This window comes from Callospermophilus lateralis, chromosome 19 (genome assembly GCF_048772815.1).
Source record: "Callospermophilus lateralis isolate mCalLat2 chromosome 19, mCalLat2.hap1, whole genome shotgun sequence".
Taxonomy (NCBI): domain Eukaryota; kingdom Metazoa; phylum Chordata; class Mammalia; order Rodentia; family Sciuridae; genus Callospermophilus; species Callospermophilus lateralis.
In genome coordinates, this window is record NC_135323.1 from 29,354,711 (window position 1) to 29,376,832 (window position 22,122).

Here is a 22,122-nt window from a genome sequence, read left to right on the forward strand (position 1 = left end):
GGCACAACGTACAGAACGTTCCTCCTCCACAAGTCTTCTTCTCTAGGGGCCAACCTGTCCCCAGTCTGTCTTGTCTTCTTGGTGGGCTTTCATGCGGTGGGTCTCTTTCTGGACTCTTCTACCCATCTGGTTGAGGTGGATGTCTGGATCCTGGCTGTGAACATGAGTCTTGTCCTGAGCTCCCACTGAGCTGGACAGATGCCCATGGAGACAGTGATGGGGTCAGTGGGGTCTTTGTGGGTGGCGGAGTTCCCAGGGACGAAGCGGCTCCTGAGGTGATATAGCACAGATGGAATTTGCCATGGGGCTCCAGGGACACACCGAGTCACTGACCAGTCCTTTCTTCCCGGCTTTCTTGCCAGATAAGACTCCCGCATGTCTCTTCATCTGAGTCACCCTAGACCCCCTCAAGCTGTCCCTGTCATCGGAACGTGGCGGGACTGTAGCTGCTTGGCTTGGCTTGAGCCTGGGCCCAGAGCCCTTCCCCGAGCCCCTGGTGCAGTTTTTCAGTTCTAAGTGCTGGGATGGCAGCTGCTGTGCGAGGGGAAGGACAGAGACCCCAGCATGACTGTCTTCCTTTTTCTCCGACACAGCTGATTTGGGGGCCCAGCGGGATCCTCAGGATCTTCCCTGAGATGGGCTTTGGGGCCCCCCACACAGACAGGGTGAGTGCGTTCTCGTCCACAGGAGCTGATTCTCTTGCCTCTGTCCTGAGCAGTATCCTCTACCCCAGAGCAAGCTGGGCGTCAAAGGCTTCTCTGCTCCAACAGGTCCAAAGCAGACCCTCCAGATTGTTATCCCGGCTGCGCCCCTTATTCCTAGGACTCGAGGCCAACCTGGGAATAACGGCACGCTCTCCTCCGAGGCCCCTTGTCCGGGGCTCTGCTGCATCCCTGCTGGCCCCCGCCTCTGTCAGGAACTGGCAGGGCTCATGAGTAAGGCTGATATGGCCCAGACAGTATCTGTCATTCAGATGGCAGCGTGGCCTTCCTGGGGCCGTGGGAGAGGGGAGGGGGCTGCCAGGTAGAGGAGGTGAGGTGGCAGATATGAGGCAGCTCAAACCCACAAAGGGCCCCAGGGCCTGCTGCTCCACGGCTGGAAGGGCGGGCTGGTCTGGGCGCCTCCAACAGCACAGGAGTCAGACTTGGGCTGTCTTCTGGAACCGGCATGCGGGCAAGGCCCAGGAAGCCAGGAGAGAGACCTGGGCCATTCCCCTGCCTCTCCCACTTCTCTCCAGCCTTGCAGAATCCCACAGGAAGTGCCATGGGCAGGGGAGTTGGTAGGTGTTGGGCAGACCCACCCGCTGCTTGGTGGTGTCTTTGGAGGCTGGTCTGTCTTACCCCGAGTTCACGGGCTTCCTCTTGAGCCAGTGTTGCCAAAAGCTTGGCCTCGTCCCTAATGCCAATCCAATAATGAGAACATGGGTATTTTTTTTTTTTTTTTGGTACTGGGGATTGAACTCAGGGGCCTCGGGGCCCTGGACCACTGAGCCACAGCAGGGTCTCACTGAGTTGCTTAACACCTCTCTATTGCCAAGGCTGGCTTTGAACTAGAGATCCTCCAGCCAAGGGCTTCCTTCTGAGGGTCCAGCGGGGACAGCTTCTCCATCCTTCAGGGCCCAGACCCAGCCAGGCATTAGGAAGCCAGGGTGACAGCAGAGGGACATGAGGCAAAGCTTGAGGCTGGAGAAGAAGCCCACACTTGTAATCCCACATAATCCCACACGCCTGGAATTACAGGCGTGCGCCATCATGCCCTGTGAAGGTACAGTTTTGAGAAAAAGGGAAAAAGATGGTTTATTGCTTTGCTAACAAAGGAGAAACACAGGGGACTCATGTCCCAAAGGATATGATTCTGTCCCCCGGCAGGAATAGCGGTCTTTTTAAAGAGGTGATTCAGAGAAAATGAGGTTAGGGAGGAGAGATCAGGGAAAAGAAGATCAGGGAGGAGAAAATCAGGAAGGAGAAGGTTAGGGAAAAAGAAAAACACACGTTTCATGGTGACAAGGGATTAGTCAGAGCATCAAGTGAACCCCTGTTACACCAGGAGTGTCTTGTACCAAATCCAGATCCAGAGTTGAGGATATGAAGTCCATGCAGATTTGAGAATATGTCCTCCATCTGGGTGGAACCTCCTCATCTGTCCACCCGGGCTTTCTCCCTGGGCTTACACTGCCCTGTGCATAAGGGACAGCTTGCTATCCATGGGGGACCCCACAGACCACTGAAGAGGAGGCCCCAACCAAGGAAGAACTTCCACTTCCTGCTTCTTCCTGCTCCAGTCCTTTGCTCTTCGTGGCCCTTGGGTTCTCCACGAATGGTCAAGCTTCTGGCTGGCAGCCAGCCCTGTCTGGACAGGAGGAAACCAAGAGGTAAGGAAGAGAACACTGAGTCCTCAAGACCAGAAATTCCACCGGAAAGCAGACAATGCACAGGGGAGACTCACCCTCTAGAGATCAGGGGGCAAGGAGCGGGACAGGCCCTTCCTGCTCCGGCGGGGTAAACAACCCAGGCTGGGCGGCCTCTGCTCTCCTTCTCTTCCCAGTGTCAGTGCCAGCGTCCAGGCAGGAGGGCTGGGCAGGGCCCCTGCACACCTGGGAGAAGCAGCCCCCTGAACGTTAGGAAGCCAGAGTGACATCAGAGGGACAGGAGGCAAAGCTCAAGGCTGGAGGAGAAGCCCACATCTCTAAGGAATAGAAGAAACGCCCCCAGCAGGCTAGAGTGCCCCTAGGTCCCCAACCCAGCCTCCCAAGCCCCCAAGACTAGAAGAAGGATTGATGCCAAGTCCAAGGACTCCAGCCTGGCAAAGTCTGGATTCGTGGTTGCCCCTGTTCATCTATTTAGGGAACTTTCCAATCTGCGTATTGATTCATTTTTAGGATTCAGAGCTCTGCTTGCCTTTTCTTCCGAGTTTTAGAAGTTCCTGTCCCCAAAATGCAGCAATGATGACAGCTAAAATACGTGTTGCGGTTGCTGTTTGCCAGGGCTTTTTGCTTGCTCATTATTTTATTTCATTTTCATGAAACTCAAAACTGTGTGCGATAGCCCGGTGGAGCGCATGCCTGGAATCCCAGTCAGCCCCGGAGGCTGGGCTGAGGCAGGAGGATTGCGAGTTTGAAGCCAGCCTCAGCAACTTAGCCAGGCCCTAAACAAGCAAAGGAGGGGGCAGCTGACGTAAGCTGAGGAGAGGGGCTGGCTCCAGCTCCCCCAGCCCCAGCCTGGTTCTCAGTGCCTCGGTGGCTCCCTACCTGTCCCTTGCCTGTCTGTCCCCCGAAACTCCTCCCCCTACACTGTGTCACTGGGCTCCCTGCGTCCCTACCCCTAGAGCTACAGAACCGAGGACTGATTGCAACTCAGGTGTCCCAGAGTCAATCGCTTTTGAATTGTCATTCTGTGCCTTGTTCCCAACCCCATCAGCACGTCACACACACCCAGGAGCTTTGCAAATCTCCTGAATCTGGGCCACCTCTGATGGTTGGAACCTGAATCCTAGAATCTGGGAATCCTGGAATCTTGGTGTTTGGGTGTTTCTGTTCTGTTGTTATTTTTTTCTGTTTATCAGCTGCCCAGCTGTCTCTGGGATAGAGATAGTGGCCTTAGCCCAGATGAGGGAGTGGCGGGACAGATGTTGGAGGTAGGGGTCATCTCATTACCCTGCAAGGAGCTGCCAGCTGGCTGAGGGTTGGCCAGTCTTTCCAGAGGCCCTGCGGCTGGGTAACAAGGAGCCACAGCCAATGAAAGGGGCAGGGACGATGGGCATGTCACCTTGTCCTTTGACCCATTTGCTCAAGGAGCAGGTCCCCCCCCAGCCCCGTCCTTTGCCCCGTTCATGTTTGTGGGATGGTTTTATGGACTCTAGACCAGACCTTCTCTTCTCACCTTGAGGTGAGAAGAGAAGGGAGAGAGAAGACAAGGAGCTGGTCCAGGGGGTTGGGGGACCTTCACCCTCAGGGTGGAAGGCCAGTGGGTCCCTCAAGTGCCTGGAAAGAGCTACTAGTGAAATGCCTGGGAAGGGCCCTGTGGGAAATGGCCTGTGAGGCAGCCCTTGAAGAGAGAGGGTCACTACCATAATTGTCACCCAGAAGCATTTCTGGGGCACTGCTTTCTTCTGCCCTGGAACATAAAAAGATGGAGGGATCTGCTGGGGAGAAAGGCAGGCATTTATAAAGACCAGAGGCTTCCAGGGAGTCATGCCAGATGCCCCTTGAGGGAGGCCAGGTGAGGAAACCAGCGAGGGGATGTCTGGGGCTTGGGGAAGGCAGACAGGAATCCGGGGACCGGACCTACGGCAGAGAGCAGGGAGTGTGGGGGAAGAGGAGCAATATGGAGTTTGTCACGCCATTTCTTGAAGAAAAAAAAAAAAAAAATGAGACCATTTCCAGGAGTCTCAATTGAGACAATTTCATGTGGAGCGCCGGGATCCTGGTAGAAGGGCCTGGAAGTGCAGAGCCCCAGTGGGAGGCTCTGCTCATGTGCAAGGGCCTGGAAGAGCCTCCCTGTTCCCGCTCTTCCTCCTGCCTGGACCTGCTCTCTGAGTCAGCACCTGTGCCAGGTGCTCTGTCTCCCCCCAGCTCTGGGGTGTGATGAGGCCCCCGTTATTCACAGCCTGAATGACAGCTGACTCCCTTGGGCACCCTCCCAGCCCCCACAGCCTGCCAGCTCACCACCCCTGGGGCTAGCTCCAGACCCAGACAACCGTAGTCAGTGGAAGCCTAGGGCCCCGCTGGGCGTGGTGGCCCACGTCTGAAGTCCCAGCAGCTGGGGAGGCTGAGGCAGGAGGCTGGAGAGTTCAAAGCCAGCCTCAGCAAAAGTGAGGTGCTAAGCAACTTGGTGAGACCCTGTCTCTAAATAAAATTAAAAAAATAGGGCTGGGAGTGTGGCTCAGTGGTTGAGTGCCCCTGATACAATCTCTGGGACCCCTACCCGCCCACAAAAAGAAGTCTGGGGCCCTGCAGGGGACAACTCTCCCTCCTCCAGAGCCCCTAAGCCCTGGACTGGCCAGTTTCATGGAGGGATCAGGCTGTCTCAGGAAGCAGAGAGGCAACCATCACGTTTGTAAGGCCTACCTCCTTCAGAGGGGACCCACTTCTCCTCCTGAGCCCTGGTTTAGGTTCATACTCATAGAAACCATTCCACTTTGGGTCTATCAAGTGCCTATTCTGTCCCTCAATTGAGACTCCTGGAACTGGGCTCATTTTTTTCCCTAAGAAATGGCGTGACAGACTCCATATTGCTCTTGTGTGCCTTGGGTGGTAACTTGTTTGCTCAGGGAAAGGGAGGTGATGGTGGAAGACAGGGACTGAGCCCGGATGGAAAGCCCCAGTTATTCCTGTTATTTCTGAGAATCCCGAGGGGCTTGTAGGTGAGAGGTCGTGTTGTGTCTGGAGTGCGAGGCTGGTTTTCCGGACTGATTCAGGGCCATGGCAATGGCCTCACACCAGGTGCAGAGCCGTGGGGACATCCCTCCTGGCCTGGGCGGGGTTCCCCTGCCCTCCCTCTCAGACAGGGCTTTCCTGCCTGGTGTCCCGCTAGTCCCAGCGTCTGGATGGACGGAAGTGTGTGTGTGTGATTGGCATCTGCTGGGGCTCTGATAATTGCGGGGCTTCCCTTGGACTTTCTGAGTTTGTTGACAAACCCAGTGCATTGACCAGGGAAGGTCTGCAGGATCTGTGTGGGTGAAAGCCGGAAGCTAGGCACGCATTCATGAATAGGGGACATCACCTGCCACCTCTGTGCCCTCCCCCTCCCCCCACATCTGATTTCCATTTCCCCATCATCCATCTCCCACATTTAGGCCAGAGGGCTCGCTGGCCTCTTCCTGCCACTTCTTACACTTGGGGGTCATTTCAGCCCCTCCCCCGACACCCGCCCCTCCAGATGTTCCGCCTCCTCTGCTTTTCCTAAACCTGCTGTCCACAGTGCCTCTTAAGGCCTGGCCACCCTCCCCGAGTCTGTCCCTCTTTGAACTTGGAGGATCTTACAACCAGGTGTGCACATGGTCGCACGCTGGCTGGTTTTCAATGGCACCGAATGTATTCATCTTATTTTCCTGCTGGATGGTAGGCCACCAGGGGGAGGAACCATTGGGCGACAGCCTTCCTCCCGTGCCCCTCGGTGCTGCGCAATGTGGCCGTGCTTGGGCCTGGCAGCCATGCACCTGCAAGCTCACAGCGCCTTCTGAGAATTCAATCAGGAAGAAACAGTTTAGGAGAGGACATTAGCCCTTGCTGGAAATTACCTAGGAGACAGTCTGTCTGCGGACATCCCAAATCCAATTAGGGAGACCTGGGCGAAACCTCAGAGCAGCAACAAGAAGCTGCCGGCATCCCTGTCCTCTGTCAGAGGGTAGCGCTGGGGCCAGAGGCGGGTTCTGCACACTGAGAGACCAGATATGGTGCTGGATCACCAGGCTGTCCAGGGGAGTTGTTGCCCGGTCTTGCAAACATTGGTGGCCGGGCCACAGCATAGGTGTGTGGATGTCACAGGCTGTCATTTGATGACAGCAGCCATGGAGACCATCCAGCATCCTGGCCTCCTTTGAGTCCCAGGCTCAGTAACTCTCCTGAGGCCCCCGGAGAGATGCGTGTGTCTGGGCCCCTGGGGATCGGGGCTCTGTCTGCACTGGCACAACTGGCCCTCTGGCTCCCTCTTTCGTGGGTCCGTCCACGTTGACTGGCTCCTGGGTTTGGTTCATGGCAGAGTTCACACGTCAGCCAAGGACCAGCTGCTGGACTATGATAAAGTCACCACAATCAAGTGATCTCATCTGGGCCACCACCCACCTTCCTCGGCTAGCCGTGTCTTCCCTCCGCAATTCTGCACTTGCTGTTTGCATTGGTTCCTTAGAGGCAGGGCCCTATAGATCCTGCAGCATGGTGGACTGTCTGGTGCATGAGCAGATGGAAAGTAGCTCAGACCATGTGTTTATCTCCAAAAGGGGAGGGGAGGGCACAAGGTTCCAAGGGGCAGAGGAAGAACGAATAACACATCTTTGATGTGCCAGGCACTGGCTGAGTATGTTTATCTTCCCCCTCTTCCTCTCTCCCTCTCTTTTTTTGGTCCAGGGATTGAACCCAGGAATGCTTAGCCAATAAGCCACATCCCCGGCCCTTTTTTATATTTTATTTAGAGATAGGGTCTCACTGAGTTGCTTAGGGCCTCGCTAAGTTGCTGAGGCTGGCTTTGAACTCACGATCCTCCTGCCTCAGTCTCCTGAGCCACTGGGATTATAGGTGTGTGACACTCACCTGGCTTATGTTTACCTTTTTAATCTCATTTATTTATCCCCAGAGCTCATGGGATATTTAACCGTGTTCATTTTGTATAAGAAGAACAGAGGTTCAGAGAAGTTAGTAACCCACGCAGAGGTCCCTCAGCTACTGTGGGGTGGAGCTGGAATTCAACACAGGTCTCCTTGCCCTGACCACCCTTCTTGGGTAGGAAGGAGGAGGGACACAAGGTGGTGAGGATGTACCTTCTGGATGGAGGACTGGACAGGGCATGGAGGGCTGTGCTTGTCACCCACACCCAGCATTTGCCCTTGATAGCCAGACTTGGCAACTGTGATCCCCAAGTGAGGATTAAATGGTAGGAAATGAGCCTTGGGAATTTCCAGTCTGGATTCTTTGAAGAGGTGAGATCATGGTGCCCTTCCTGGGAACCTTGATGGACCAGGGGTACACCCCTTTTCCCCTCTGAACCCTGATGAGGATGCCCCTCCCCAGCCACGTGAAGGAGCCCCTACGTGAAGCAGTGCCCCGCTTTCTCCAGCACCCAGAACCCAGCTGTCCCTAGAATGGCATGTGGCACTGTGCCTCCCTGAGCCAGGGCGTGCACCCTCCAGGCCTCACCTTGCCCCGCCATTGCTGATCTCCTTGCATTTCCTGTTCTTTTTTCCAGGGATCACGTAGGAGCAAGAGAGGCCAAAGCCCACCAGCTTCCCATGTGACCCCAACCCACCACTTAAAACACCTCTCTTCCCTGCAGGGCAACTTTTTAGCTGGTCTGATTTTCTTCCTGGCAGGAAAATAGAAGTTGATAGAGGGCATGGGGGTTGCGATGCTTTGAATGTGTCGCCAAATGTCATATGTGGGAAACAACCTCCAAACTCATACGCTGATGGCATTTGGAAGTGAGGTGGTAATTAGGGTCCCCCCCATCATGAAGGGACTAGTGGCTTTGGAAGAAGAGACAGCAGAGCTGACAGAAGCTTTCTGTCTCACCATGCGATACCTTCTGCCATGTTAGGACATTGCGAGAAGGCCCTCACCTGATATGGGCACCACGTTCTTGAACATCCAGGTCTCCAGAACTGTAAGCCCAATCAACCTCTATTATGTGTAAATGACTCAGTCTCCGGTGTTTTGTTATAGCAACAGAAGACAGACTAATACAAGGGCAGAAAGGGGAACTGGTAGGTGAGGTAGAAGGAGTACGGGCCTATATGTAAGTTGGCTCCTGGGCCTGATGATTTCTTTGTCCTTGATCTGCAAAACTGGGGCGAGATGTACTGTTCCGGCGGCTCACTCCCTAACACTCATCCCTGCCCTCCACAGACTGTGTGGGAAGCTCCCAGGGCTGGGTCCAGATCACTTTCCTGTGGGTTTCTTGCTGCCTGAGGCTGAGCTTGAGCCCAGGGAAGTCCCTGAAACACCAGTGCTCCAAGATGCCATCTCCTCTCAAGACCAGTTCTTCAGGTGGAGGGCAGGAAAGCCAGGTCCCGGAGCCTCAGGTCCACTCTTCCATCACATCCACCAGTCTCCCTCCTACCTGTGCTTCTGTCCACTCTGATTTCCTCCCAGTTGAGAGCACATCACAGAGTTATTTTGGGAGGTGGGATGGGGTCATGGGAAGGTCAGTGAGGATTAAAGTGATTCCTGGGGAGTGTCTTCACCAGGGCAGGAAGAGTTGGCGCAGGTAGGCCCAGGGAAGCTTTGGCCTCTGCCCTGCTCCCTGCATGGCTCTTGGCCGTCTTTCACGTGTTACATAAGCCCTCTAACCGCACCTTCCTGAGCTCTGGAGCAGGCACCAGAGCAACACCTGCTTCCTGGAGAGGTGGGGACGACTAGAAGGAAGAACTTGGGCAGCACCCACAGTAGGTAGAACGGGGCCTGACTCTGTGTGAGCACTCGCAGGGCCCTTCGCTTATCCTTCCTTCCTTCCTTCCTTCCTTCCTTCCTTCCTTCCTTCTTTCTTTCTTTCTTTCTTTCCTCTCTCTCTCTCTTTCTTTTGGTACTGGGGATGAAGCCCAGGGGCGCTTAACCGCTGAGCTACATTCCCAGCCCTTTTTATGTTTTGAGACGGGGTCTCACTAAGCTGCTTAGAGCCACAGCACTGGGCTGCTTTCATTCATTCGTGTCTACTGTAGCTCTAGCACGGTTCTAAGGGTTAGGATCCGTGCACAAAACAGACAAAGTCCCCTGGACGCAGGGGCCTTGCATCTTCAGGGGCAAGAAGTGTCAGCGGGAGGCAAGAAATAAACCATTTCTTTATTTCAGATGAGATAGTCAGAGTGGATCCTTAAAGTGCCGTGGGGGGTGGGAGGGGCGGGAAGCTCCTCAGAATAAGATTTTTATCTTTTCTCCCAGACTTTGGATAGTGTCACTCTTATTCAGGATTTTCTTTTAAGGAAAAGGAGTCCATCTCTTTGGCCTCAGGGCCTCGCCCCAGGCATGGGGCTGCCCACTCCTCCCTGGTCAGATCCAACTTGAATGAAGTGACTCGGTGGGCCACTAAGGGCAGCAATTTCGGAAAGTGAACTGTTTTTGGTATAGATCCACCTGTCCAGTGTGTGCCCAGCCCGAGAGGCGCCTGCCTGGCCCAGGCAGAGACCAGGGGGCTGCGTCCATAGCCTCTGGCTACAGCTATGGCTGCTCACCAGGGCTGTGAGCAGCAGAGGTGCCTGGGCCTCTCGCATGCACAGGAGGACAGACAGACCAGGTCAGAGGGAGGGGGCACGGCCACATGGCCGGGAGCATGAGGCCCGTGTGGGTCTGACCACAGAGGCAGACGCTCCGCCTTGGGGTTTGGGCTGGGAACAGGCTGTTCTGCCCACAGTCACCGCTAGGCTCACATGGGCCGCAGCAGGCAGCAGCGTCTCCTGCCACCAGCCCCCTCGGCAGCTGAGTCACACTCCCCGGGGTTCACCGGGGCGCCTGGTCCAGAGCGGGCTGAGTCATCCGGGATGAATTGCGGGATTCTTGGGCAGGCCTGTCAGCTCGGCAGCGAGGCCCAGCTCCCTCGCCAAGCCGCTCAGAGCACTCCCTCCTTGGCTGTCCTTCCTTCTCCGGCTTGGGGGCCCTGGCCGTGAGATCAAGACCGCAAGGGGGGCCTGGGGCCACTGCAGCTCCTTTTCATGCTTAGATTCCAGACCGGTGACAGGGACAGGCCTGATCTGTCAGCTCAGGGACCTCTGGTCTCCTTTCTTTCACTCTCTCATTTTGTAATGGAGATGGGAACACAGCTGGGCTCAAGTGACAGAGATGCTTAGGAAAGCAGGGGACCCCGTGACGAATACTGGGAAGGACAGCTTTGGAATCAGAGGAACCTTGGTCTGAGTTTATGTCCTGAGCGAGCTTCGGCAAGCCCGGTTTCCTTATCTATAGAACAACTGAGTGATGCCTACACTGGGGGATCCAGGGGTCTCGGAGGCGCAGGCAGCAAAGTGCACTAGGCAGCCCCGCCACTGCTCTGTGGCCTCCTGTGTTGGACAGGGAGGCCGAGAGCCGAGGTCTTTCCTCTTCTTGCTCAGGAAAACTCAGAAGGGAGAGGGAGGAGGAGGCTGGAGGGGATCCTGGAGATTAGGCTAGGGATGTGGGTTTGGCTGACGGGCAGATATTCCTAGAACCCTGATACCCTTCAACCCTGCAGGGAGGATCACAAATGAATGTGCTGGCTCCAAAGTATCCAGAAGTACTTGCTTGGTTCCCCCAAACCATAAAATAGGTAAAGACCAATGTATGGGTGCAACCATGGTCCCCCGGGGCCCCCCTGGGCCACCTCCAACGTGTCAGACTCTGACCTTGTTCCATGCACGTGGTCCTGAATGGACTGGGTCCCTGCTGGCTTCCTCCCAGGCGTAGTGTACAGGTACACATCTCTCCCTAGAGGACCCATCTGTCCTGCAGAAGGGAGCAAGCTGGGACAAGATGGGATCACAGATGGTGACTGTGCCAGTTTCTGCAATGTCACCCGAGGAATCTGCCTGGCCATCCCGGGTGCTGCCACCAGGTGGCGACAGTCATCTGATTCCCTCTGCTTTGGGAGCCTAGGTGTTGAAGGTGCCCCATACCCACAAACCCATCCCAGAAAGGCTTCCAATTTTTCAAAACAACTTTATTAAGAAACAGAGGAAGATACAAAATAAACCACCCAAAGAATTCACAGCACAGACACTAGATCCCCCCGGCCACCCAGAGAAACGGGCTGGGCTGACACTATGTAGGGGACTAGGGTCCTGTTTCCTTGTTCTCAACTCAGCCTTTCTTGGTCACTAAATCAACCAGCTTACACTTTCTCTGGAGACACCTTGGGCTGCCTCTCCCCAGCCCCCCAATCCCACTTCCTAAACTGCCTTTCCACACCTGGTCCCAAGATTCCTCACCCAGCACCTTAGGTGAGGCCTTACCTGACCTCTCTGTGCTTTCTTCACCCTTCCAATCCTAGGAGTCTGTGATCCCCAGATGATCTATTTTTCCTCCTGTCATGACGCATGTAATTAAACTGTTTGTGAGCCAGCTGGGTGGGCTGGTTCTGCTCCCTTGGATCTTAATTACCTATCATCCCAAGCTTGCATCTGAACTTGGTTTCTCTCCTGCTACGAACAACTTCTTGGGTGCTCTCTCTGCTGGTGCAAGACTGTGTGCTCCCCAATACAGAAGTCTGCACCCCTCTCCCATCACCCACTTATTTCACAGAACAGCTCAAGTTCTCAGCTTTCCTGCCAAGAAGAGTGGTCAAACACCTTGACCTTGCCACCTGTGGATCAAACCCTGCCCATCTCAGGTCCCCAACATCATCGATTTCCTCTGAAAGATTCTCACACTTCTCTCTTGGTCTTCTTCTCCTTTGGAATTTTATCTCTGTATATTCAGAAAATGACATCACTTTATAGATATAGTAAGACTACAGTTACAGGAAGGCTATTCCTTCCCAAATTATATTTTCTCTAAATTATCAAAAATTTTATCTAAATTATCTCTAAATTATCACTCTTGCCATTTTTTTATCTTTCTCTCAACGTCTAGGTAATCAGTCCTTAATTAGCATAGTCTGATTCTTAGCTGGCTTTTGGGAATGGCATGGAATCTTAGCAAGCTGGTCATTGGTCCCTTCTTCTGCAGTCACCGCTGTGTCTTTCATGTGGTTTCTGTACAGAACAGCTGGAATGCAAAACAAGACAGCCTCCTCCAAAGGAGAGGACAGTTTGTAGGTAGCAGCCCTACCCAGAAATTCTCGAGCTTTTATGTCAATATGTGCACGTCAAACCCCCATTCACACTAACACCGATGGAGAACAAGTCCGCTGAACTTCTTTCTAACCAATATCACGGAGCTGAGCTTCATGGTGTACAAAATACTTCCCTACATGTCTCACTCCGATCCTCACTGCAACCTGGAGATGGGCATTCAATTCTCATTTTACCCATGGACAAACTGAGGTTCCGAGAGGTTAGGGAACCAGAACAAGTTGACACATCTATCAAGCAAAAGAACCAGCACTCACTCGATCCAGATATCTGCTGCCCAATTCTCCCCCTTTTTTTCTGCACAAACATTGTGAAAGAGGTTTCTAGTCTTCTCCTCCAGACCCAAATGGCATTCAGTCCATGCACAGCCTGGACAGTCCCTCTTGGGGGAAAAGGACAACTGATGAAACTAATTGTCACAGTCCAAAGTGGGATGGAGTGGGGATTTTTGTGGATACCAAAGAACGCTCCCCTCAGTACTGGATGATGCCTTTCACTGGGCTTCCCAGGCCACAGCTAAGGTGCCAAGGATTTGACTTGCAAATTAAGCTTGATGCTGCCCATCCTATTCATCTTTAATATTTTGCCAGGGTTCTGTGCCTTCCTACCCTATCTCTTATGAGGAAAATTCAGGATTTTCCTCCGTTTTCCATGGGAAGCCATGTGGCACTTTGATCTCTTGAATTTTTCTGGGACTTTTCTGGGGGACATTTGCCATCTCACCAGTCAGACTGTCTGCCCAGTGTCTCTCTGCATTTCTGGAGAGCTTCTGTTCCAATCAGGGGAGAGGACATTAGCCCCCCATTCTACAAACATAGAAGCAAGATCTCCCAATCTTATCTGTTTTTTGACACAGAATCCAGTCTTGGGAAGCAAATGGTGGACTGTGTCCACAGTGCCCCCTACTGGAGATTTCCCGCCAGTGGCGGTGTTTGCACAGCTTGACTGACTAGGGCTATAGCATTTTGAGGTGGGAGACCTCTGGAGTCAGACCACTGTCTTAATCCTTTATAAACATTAATTCATTTCACAGATGTTATTGAGCACCTGCAATGAGCAATCACTGGGTGAGTTCTGCAGACAGAGCCACAACCAGGACAGACACCGTCTCGGCCTTCATAAGACCCATCTCATACAGTGGGGTCTGTAGATCTGTCCCTTGGTTCCCAGATGGTCTGAGTAAGTGGGGGAACCCGACAAGACTTCTGCATTCTGGACATTCCACAATCATCCCATCACCCGCGGGGATTGCCTGAACTCTGCGAACCTTCCCAGGGTGGTACCTTAGTCCATCCCCATGCCCAGACAGGCCCAGCTCTGGTGGACCTTCCTCGCTGCTGGCCAGCTGGGATTCCCCTCCCTGGCTTCTCTCTTTAAGGATAATCTCATTTGTTCTAACTGACACATTCATTCTGGAATTCAGTAGTTACCTTGGAATATCACAGAAAAAGGCGTTATTTTCTCGAAGTAAATGTTCAAGCATATGTTATGTCATGGATGACGTTAACTGAAGTAGAAATGTGCATATGCGGATGATAGCACAAATAACTCAAAGAGAACTCGGTCTCCCAGATCACTGACTATTTACAAAGTTGGCCCTATTTCCACTCGGTCATTTTTCAGACATATCTTTACCTTGATGCTATGACTATGTGATCCCAATTCCAAATTCTCCTCTCTCTCTCTCTCTCTTTTTTATTGGCTTGTGATTGCATCACATAACTATTTCTTCCACATAGTCTTCATAGTTGCCATATGTGAAGGCAGTAGCTCATTCCCTTAACAGACCACAATCTCCTGAGCTGTCACCCTCCAGCCGAGAAGCTTCCAGTTAATGACTCTAACACTGAAGGCAGCCAAAAATGTCTTGGCGCTAATATTTTTTTCTATCGAATTTTTTTTCCAGAATATATTCCCCAAAGTGAGGTAAAGTATTCTTACAATCATTTTTGCTTTTTTTTTTTTTTTTTTTTTCTCACTTGGGTCAAATATTGCCAAATTGTTCTACAGGAAGTAATATTTATAGTGCCAAGAGTCTACATATTTCTCCGGAATGTATTTTTGAAATTTATTATTGACAAATACAAGTGGTTTGTATTACTTGCTGGGTGCATGGTCTATCTGGTTCTTTGTCCAAATTGTTCTCTTAGTCATTTCATATACTGAGCTTCTCCTCATCAAATCAATCCTATATAGTTTTCTTATCATATTGGTTTTCTTTGAATCTCTGTTATTCTTTGCTGTGAGCACATTTTTAATTTTAATCACCAAAGTTGTCCACCTGGACATTGATGATTCCCCCCACCGTTTCAATAAGAACTGTTCTCTCTGGAAAAGGATTTTCTTTTCCCTGACACTAATACAATCCACTTTCCACCTGAATTTGTTCCAAATTCCTCTAGTTTTCATGCACATTCTACTGTCTGTGATCCCTACACGACAATTCCCTTCTCCGTCCACCTCTCCACAGCCCTGGCTAAACACATTCGCAGCCAACTCAACTACCTCAGCTCTACCACTGCCACCACACATAAAAAGGACCAGTGGTCACGGCTCACCTCTGACTGGGTCCTTCCCTCGGTTTTCGCACCTCCCTCCCATCCCCGTTGCTGAATTCTCAGGTTCCTAAGCTGGCTTGGCACCCACCCCAGTACCACACTTGGCCGCCATATTGGCCTATGGAAAAGGACAAATTCCTTTACCTGTGTGTGCAGCCTAGCGAAGGCTGACGTCTCCTAAAGGGAATGTTGCTGAATAATGGAGGGGAAACCAAAAAACAGACCCCGGGAAATATAAAGAAAACCTAACAGAAACGTTGCCTTGTGGAGATCTTATAACCCCACCAAGGCCTTGCCTCAGAATGGCTCTGGTGGGGGGCGTGGAGGGCTCCCCTTCTCTGATACCCAAACACTTTTTCCAAACAACTCTGTCAGGGACGCTTTCCTGGGAGCCTATTTCCTCTACAGGCTTCGAGACTAACACCTATGGCCTCTGCTTATGTCTGCATCTGGGCCCACAGGAAGCCCGTACCGTACTCTTCTGAGACAGCCTTCACTTCCCATGTCTGTCTGTGTCTGGCAAAGCATGTCACTGTCATTTACTTCAAGATCTCAGGCCTCTTCTGACCCCAGCTCCTCCTGTGTCCAGCTGACCGCAGCCCGTTCGTGACTCTATTTCATAATGCCCACGTCTGGCCTAGTCTGGCTCCTTCTCGACTCAGACAGCGACGACGTGACCTCCACCTCCCCAGGACTCTCCCCCGGCCTCTCCGCCAGGAATGGTTTTGAAGAATACAAATCAGGACACCTCTAACAAATCTCAGAAACCTCAACCACACGGTAGCAGCTACAGCAGCAGCAGTCACCCATGAAAGGAAGAGGTTCTATTGGCTTCTAGAACCTTCCCCGCCCCACTGCTTCTGAGAGCTATGCACGCACCACTACCCTTGGTCCCTGCACATCAGAGGAGGGGTTGGCAGTTTGGCATTCGTGCTGAAAAGCTGCCAACCACTGCCCTCTGGGGAAATGTCCTTGGCCACCATACCCCACGTGGCTCTACTTCCCACCTGCCCCCCCACGGCCCCCCACCCCCATCTCAGCCCCTTTAATTGTCAGGAGAACGAACCCGAAAGACATGGATGGTCCCATTACTGAGGGACACCACCAGGTACCTGCCATCCACCATGGTGGTCACCCGGGGCTTTTCCAGACCGTGGTAGGCTGTCAGGAAGTCACCAAGAAGTGACCCCTTAGGATCCAGGATCACCACCTTGTTGACTTCTCGAAGGGTCAGAAAGATGTAGCCCTTCTTATCCACAGACAGGGAGCCCGGCTGGCAGCCATGCAAGCCCGGCCCCTTGTATTCCCCAATCACCTGGCCCAGCCCATCGCAGACCACCACGCTGTTCTGCTGCCAATCCGACCCCACAAAATTGCCCTGAGGGCTGGTGGTCAGGAACACCAGTGCCCGCTGGCCCCGGCTGGCCTTGCCCCCGGGGATGAACCGGGTGGCCAGGCTGCCTTCCATGTTATACACCTCCACGTGGCCTGCCACACTCACAGCCACCCGGTCCCCACTGGGCAGCGCGGCCACGGCATGGCTGGCCTGAGTGAGGCTCAGGGCCCGGCGCCACTGCACCTCACCATCAGGGCTGATGAGATAGAGCCTTGCGCCAGCCGAGAAGGCCACTGTGCTCTGCAGAGCGGCCACACTGCACGGGGAGCAGCCCTCGGGGACCGGCACGGTACCCTTATAGTCGCCGTTGAGCGAGAAGCGTTTCAGAGCCCTGTTCTGCTCATCTGCCACCAGGATTTCCCGGGGACCAAAGGGACAGAGCCCAGTGATGCGGGGAGACCGCCTGTCCCCAGGCATGCGCGTGGGGAAGCTGCAGAAAAAGATGGGTCTGGGGAGGAGGCCGGAGCCTTCCAGGTTTGGCCCCAGGGCGGGGCTGGGCTCCCGGGACATGGACTTGCCCCTGCCTTTGAACTTCCTCTTCTTGTTGGACCTGCAGCCCCTCTCGACCTGGACTCCTCCTTCTTCTTGGCCTGTCTGGGTACTGTCTCCTTTGGGGGCTTGGGCTCCATCTTCTTGGGGTGTCTTGGCTTTGTCCTCTTTGGGGGTCGGAGCTCCATCCTTACTCTGGGGCTGGCCTCCACCCTGCCGATCGGCCTTGGCTCCATGCTCCCTCTGGCTCTGGGTTTCTTCCTCCCCCTGGGGTCCTGCTGCACCTCTCCCATCCTCCTGCGGGGGCTGCTCCTCCTCAAAAGAGAGCTGGAGCAGGTGGCAGTTTTTGTCCAGCAGCCCAGGGTAGAGTTCCAGCTGGGGCAGCAGGCAGGGCACTGGCCCCGGGGTCCAGGGGCTGCTCTGCAGCTGTCGGAGCCTCTGGGCAATGGCCCCCTCCAGGGAAAGGATCTCAGCCTCCCGACCCAGGCTGAGCACCCGCCGAGCAAAAGCAGCTGCCGCCCTGGCCACCTGCTCCCGGCCTTCTAGCTTGGCCAGCCTCTCCCGGGCAGCCTCTTCGGCAGCCTCCACGTGGGCCCGAAGCTGCCCCAGCACCTCCTGCTTCTGGGCCAGGAGGGCCCTGAGGACGCCCTCGGCTGCCTCCTCCACCTGAGTCCCCACCCTGGCAGCCTGCTCCCGCAGCCGGGTCAGCGCTTCCTTTTCGGCCACCCGAGTGGCTTCCAGCTCAACCAGGCTGCTGTCCACGCCGGCCAGAAGCTCCTCGAGGCCCGGCCTCCGGGCCCGCACTGCCTCAGCCAGGGGCAGGCAGGGGTGGTCCAGGTGGGGGTCCAGGCGGCACTCTCGGCACAGCAGCTGGGAGCAGGGCTGGCACAGGAAGCGCAGGGCCTCCCCTGGGTGCTGGGGACACTGGGCTGCTTGGCGCTCCCGGGCCTCCTCGTCGTACCACCCGGCCCTGTAGCCCACCAGGTCCACCACGCGATGGCTGTGGGTCTGGCGGGTGCAGCGGTGCCCGTCGGCACAGGCCTGACACAAGTCGTCGGCACAGTCCAGGCACCGGGCTGTGGCCGGTCCCCCAGCACTGGTGCCCCCTACCAGGGGACACAGGGCACAGGCCGGCTTCCCTGCACGCAGGTCTCCGCAGGCCCGGGCCTTCACCAGGTCCAGGAGCCCATTGACGAAGAAGTTGGTCTTGAAGGCAGCCACCCCGGCGGGTGGCACGGGCACTGTCTCGCGACACTCGGGGCAGCGGACGTGGCCGCCGTCGGCCAGCTGGGCCAGACAGTCCTGGCAGTAGGTGTGCAGGCAGGGCAGCGTCTTGGGTGTGTGCAGCTGCTCCAGGCAGATTTTGCAGGCCAGGAAGTCGCTGCTCAGGGCCTCCAGCAGGGAGGGCGAGGAGCCCTGGGAAAACATGCTGCAGGCAGGGGCAGGGTCAGGGATGAGTGGCCTCTCAACAGGGCCTCCAGCCCAGTCCCCCCTTTCTTCCCACCCTCCAGCCCCACAAAAATTCCCTGGCCTGGGGGTCTCACCTGATGGTCAGCAATTTTCTTCTGGCTTCCTGGGGCCTTGGCCAGTGGTGGAGCTTGGGAGCCTCCCTCTTCCTCTTCCCTTTCCTCCTCCTCTTCCTCCCTAGATACATTCAGCAAATGTAAACAAGTCAGTACTGGGGGTGGTGACAAGCCAGGAGAGGCCTCTCAGAGCAAAAATCGAATCATCAGTGTTCCAGGCTCCAGGCCTGGGGCAGGTGTGGTCCAAGCCCTCTCCGGTGACTCAGTCAGGGGTCTGCCTGGACTGGGTGCTGGGCGGGAGGGGCAGGCAGTGAGGACACAGGAGAGTCGGGTGAGCACAGGCACCTGGGTGCTGGCAGCTGGGGTAGGGACTTGCAGTGGGACAAGGGCCCCAACTGCCCCCAGGACCATCCCCCAGGGAAAGAGGTCCCACTTCCTGCCCTTTTTCCTGAAATCCATTCTGGGACAGATCTCCGCCTGCTGGACCTTGGGATCTCCCCAGTCTTGACCTCCTCTCCTAGGGTCCTGCATTCTAGAAACCTCTGAAGGGTGGGACTGGTGAGCTCCCAGCACAGTGACAGAGAGGCCCTTCATGCTGGGACTTGGTGGCCTTTCCCCCTTGCCTACTGGTGGGTGGGAAGGGAGCTCAGAGAGTGGGAGGGGGTCTTTCTTGGGGATCCTGAGCCCTCTGGCCATGGAGAGGGGGTGTGGGGACAGTGCTGCCTCCCAGCTACCCCCTCCTGCGGCCTTCCGGGTCCCTCTTTCCCTCTCTCCCCTCCCTTCCTCTCCCTCTGGAGCCTTCTCTCTCTCCCTCCCTCTGTCCCCCACCGCTGCCCCCCACCCTGCTGGCTCAGCCCCTGCACCCCTCCTTACCCAGCCAGAGGGGACCTCAGGCTCCAGGAATGGCAGGGGGCCGAGGCCCGCACAGCGCTGTTTCTGGGGCCTGAAAGAGAAACAAAACTGAAACTAATTGGACTTGTGGTGCAACTTCCGTCCCCGGCCCGGGACACCGGCTCGCACGGGCGCAGGCCCCGCCCTCCTCCCCTCCCCGGCCCGGACCTCGCTCTCCAGGCCCCCGGCCCAGCAGGGCCGCCCCTCCGGCTGCAGGCCCCGGGCTCCGTCCGCCTGTCAGTCCCAGCCTCGCGCTGCCAGCTGAGCGTGTGTGTCGTAAACAAGGCATTGCCTGGGGACCTGCTCTCCGGAGTGCTGGTGCACAGGGTCAGAAGGTTTATTTGTGGAAATAAATGAGAGATCATCGGTGATGCAGAGACGGGGCAGCTAGAAGCCAGTTCCCCGGGCCAGATCCACAGCGTTGTGGACGCCCCAGCCTCCCCCGCCTAGACCCTTGACCACATAGACCTTTGCCCAGGGACAGGAGAGCAGCGCAGACCAGAGGAGGACCTCTCCTAGGGGCCAGCCAAAGCTTCCTAGAGGAGGCATCAGCAGAGGTGCATTTATGGAGGACACACAGGTTTGGGGTTCAGGGAGTCAATCAATGAGCATTCTGGGAATTGGAAGCTATGGTGAATGAAATATCCCACACTCCTGAGAGGCTCCAGGTCATTTAGGATGGTTTGTGGGAAGGGGATACGTGAGCCATGGTGGATGGCAGAATAGAGGGAGGAAGCAGTCGGATCAAGAGGCCTCCAGTTCACCATGTTGTATAGAAAAAGCCAAAAGAATCATTGAAGGATAGTTTCCCCAACATCTTAAGAAAAATTTGCAGCACAAAGAGGTTGGAAGGAGGGGGCATCAAACACTCACAGACCCACAGTGAACACTCACAGACCCACTACACGTGACTCTATAATTGTCAGTTGACAGCTGGGTCCTCATGGATTCGTCCATGTTAGCACCCCTCCCTGTGCCCCAATGGCAGAATTTAAGTAAGAAACTGGACTAATGAGAACGCACTCTATCAATAACAAAAGATTGAGGGAGGTGAATAGTGGGGTGGGGTGGGGGCTGTGAGATATAGTAGCCAGAGCGGGAAGTAGAAACCCAGGAGTGAGGGTCACAGCAGCCATGTGGGAAAGCAGGAAGGAGGAGGTAGCCTGCGCATTGGATGCCACAGACCAGACAGTCAAACAGGATGAGGTCTGAAGAACACAGGTGGCCCCCAACTTAGGACGGTTCCACTTCCCTGCTTGATAAAGGCAGGTCAGCAACACACCTTCAAGAGAAGCCAAACTTTGTATTCTGAATCGTGATCTTGTTGAAGATCAGAAAACAGTATCCTAAAGCGAAGGGCTGAGAAGTGATGTCAGCAGAAACACCAATCCTCCCTGCCCTCTGTGTCCTGTTCTCCTTCCCCGCCCCCCAGGCAAGCTACGGAAACTGGAAATTCCTCTTCCCCAAGGAGAGCACAGAAATTAGAATTCCTTTTCTCCAACTTAGCCATAAAGCCTACTTTATGTAATCTTCCCTCCTCATTTTTATCTTGGATCTGGCCATAAAGAAATTCTTTGCCATGCCTTCTCTGACCCCCAACCATAAGACCCTCATTCTGGAGGGGCCCTGCTCCATACCTAGAACTAAAGAATGCTGCCCAGAGGCCAAGGAGAATCTGAGCAGCCAGGCCCTGCTGGGCTTCCCCAGGCCATCTTTTTGCATTAGATCGTATGTTTTTGCTCCATGATGTCCTACAGGGTTGTCCATGCTTCATCGAACCTAAGTGGAAAGATGGGCAGTGTACCCTGGAGCTTTGGGTCTTCAGTCTGAAGTGCCATGTAAGACTATGGTCAAATACATTTGTTATATTTTTCTCTTGTTAAGCTGTCTTCTGGAAGCTGGGGTGTTGGCCATGACCCTTGATGATGGGCAGAAATGTGATCCATGCCCTTTCTGGTACCTACCATCTTGCCCTAGGCTAGCAGCTGGTGGTGTGATATTCTCTTGAGATGCTGGGACCACAGGGACCAATAACCAGCATTCCCTAGTGTGCTAGGCTAGAACCTTTGGGTGGGTTGGGTGTGTGCAGTGCATTTTTTACTTATAACAGTTTCAACTTGAAAAACCAGCCTCTACCTCAGAGCAAAGCCTGTCCAAGGAAGGGACATTACCTTTGTCCTTAGAAAGACCCACAGAGCATTCCTAGGCACATTCCCACCCTGCTAAGTTGTTTATCTATGAATGAGATCTGCTGCGCCAGGTGTTCCTGACTCAGTCAGGCTAGGTGGGGACCCATAGCATCCCCCAGCAGCCACCGATCAGCATGAGACAGGGAAATACCTGGGATGCCAGATGACCCTCCCAGTAGTTTATGGTGGTTGATAACGTGTTGGGAAACCATGTAGTTCAGCACGTATACCCCTCTTGGCTTGAACCAATCAGTTCAAATGAATACCCCTCTTGTAGTAACCAATCACCCCTACCCAACCTGTTCCCCGCCAGTGAATGTGCTAATCATGTTTTAGAGTTGTTATTTGATTTTTCCACGGTGTGTGATGATTTGCTAAGAGATGCTATGACATATGTGGGGGTCCCTGCCTTCTCCAAAGAATGTATAAAACTGCTGCAAACCCTGGGCTCGGGGCCTCTCAGCGTCACCAGTTGCTGTGTGCGCTCGGAGGACCAAGCTAGCTCGCAATAAACACCTCCTTGCTGTTTACATCGATCTTGGTCTCTGGTGGTCTTTTGGGGTCCCAAATTCGAACATAACAAACTCATGATGGGCTTATCTGGATTATAA

The 22,122-nt window shown here is 54.4% G+C and overlaps 1 protein-coding gene across 1 annotated transcript; it reads right to left on the reverse strand.

The window, feature by feature from the left end:
- Positions 1-11,312: 11,312 nt before the first annotated feature.
- Positions 11,313-19,567, reverse strand: Trim56 (tripartite motif containing 56). The gene is made up of 4 exons (XM_077105987.1): positions 19,491-19,567; positions 19,305-19,374; positions 18,453-18,552; positions 11,313-18,337 (listed from the first exon to the last, which is right to left on the reverse strand). Exon 4 carries the CDS (start codon positions 18,334-18,336, stop codon positions 16,069-16,071), a length of 2,268 nt encoding a protein of 755 aa, XP_076962102.1. The 5' UTR covers position 18,337; positions 18,453-18,552; positions 19,305-19,374; positions 19,491-19,567; the 3' UTR covers positions 11,313-16,068.
- Between the last annotated feature and the right edge of the window lie 2,555 nt (positions 19,568-22,122).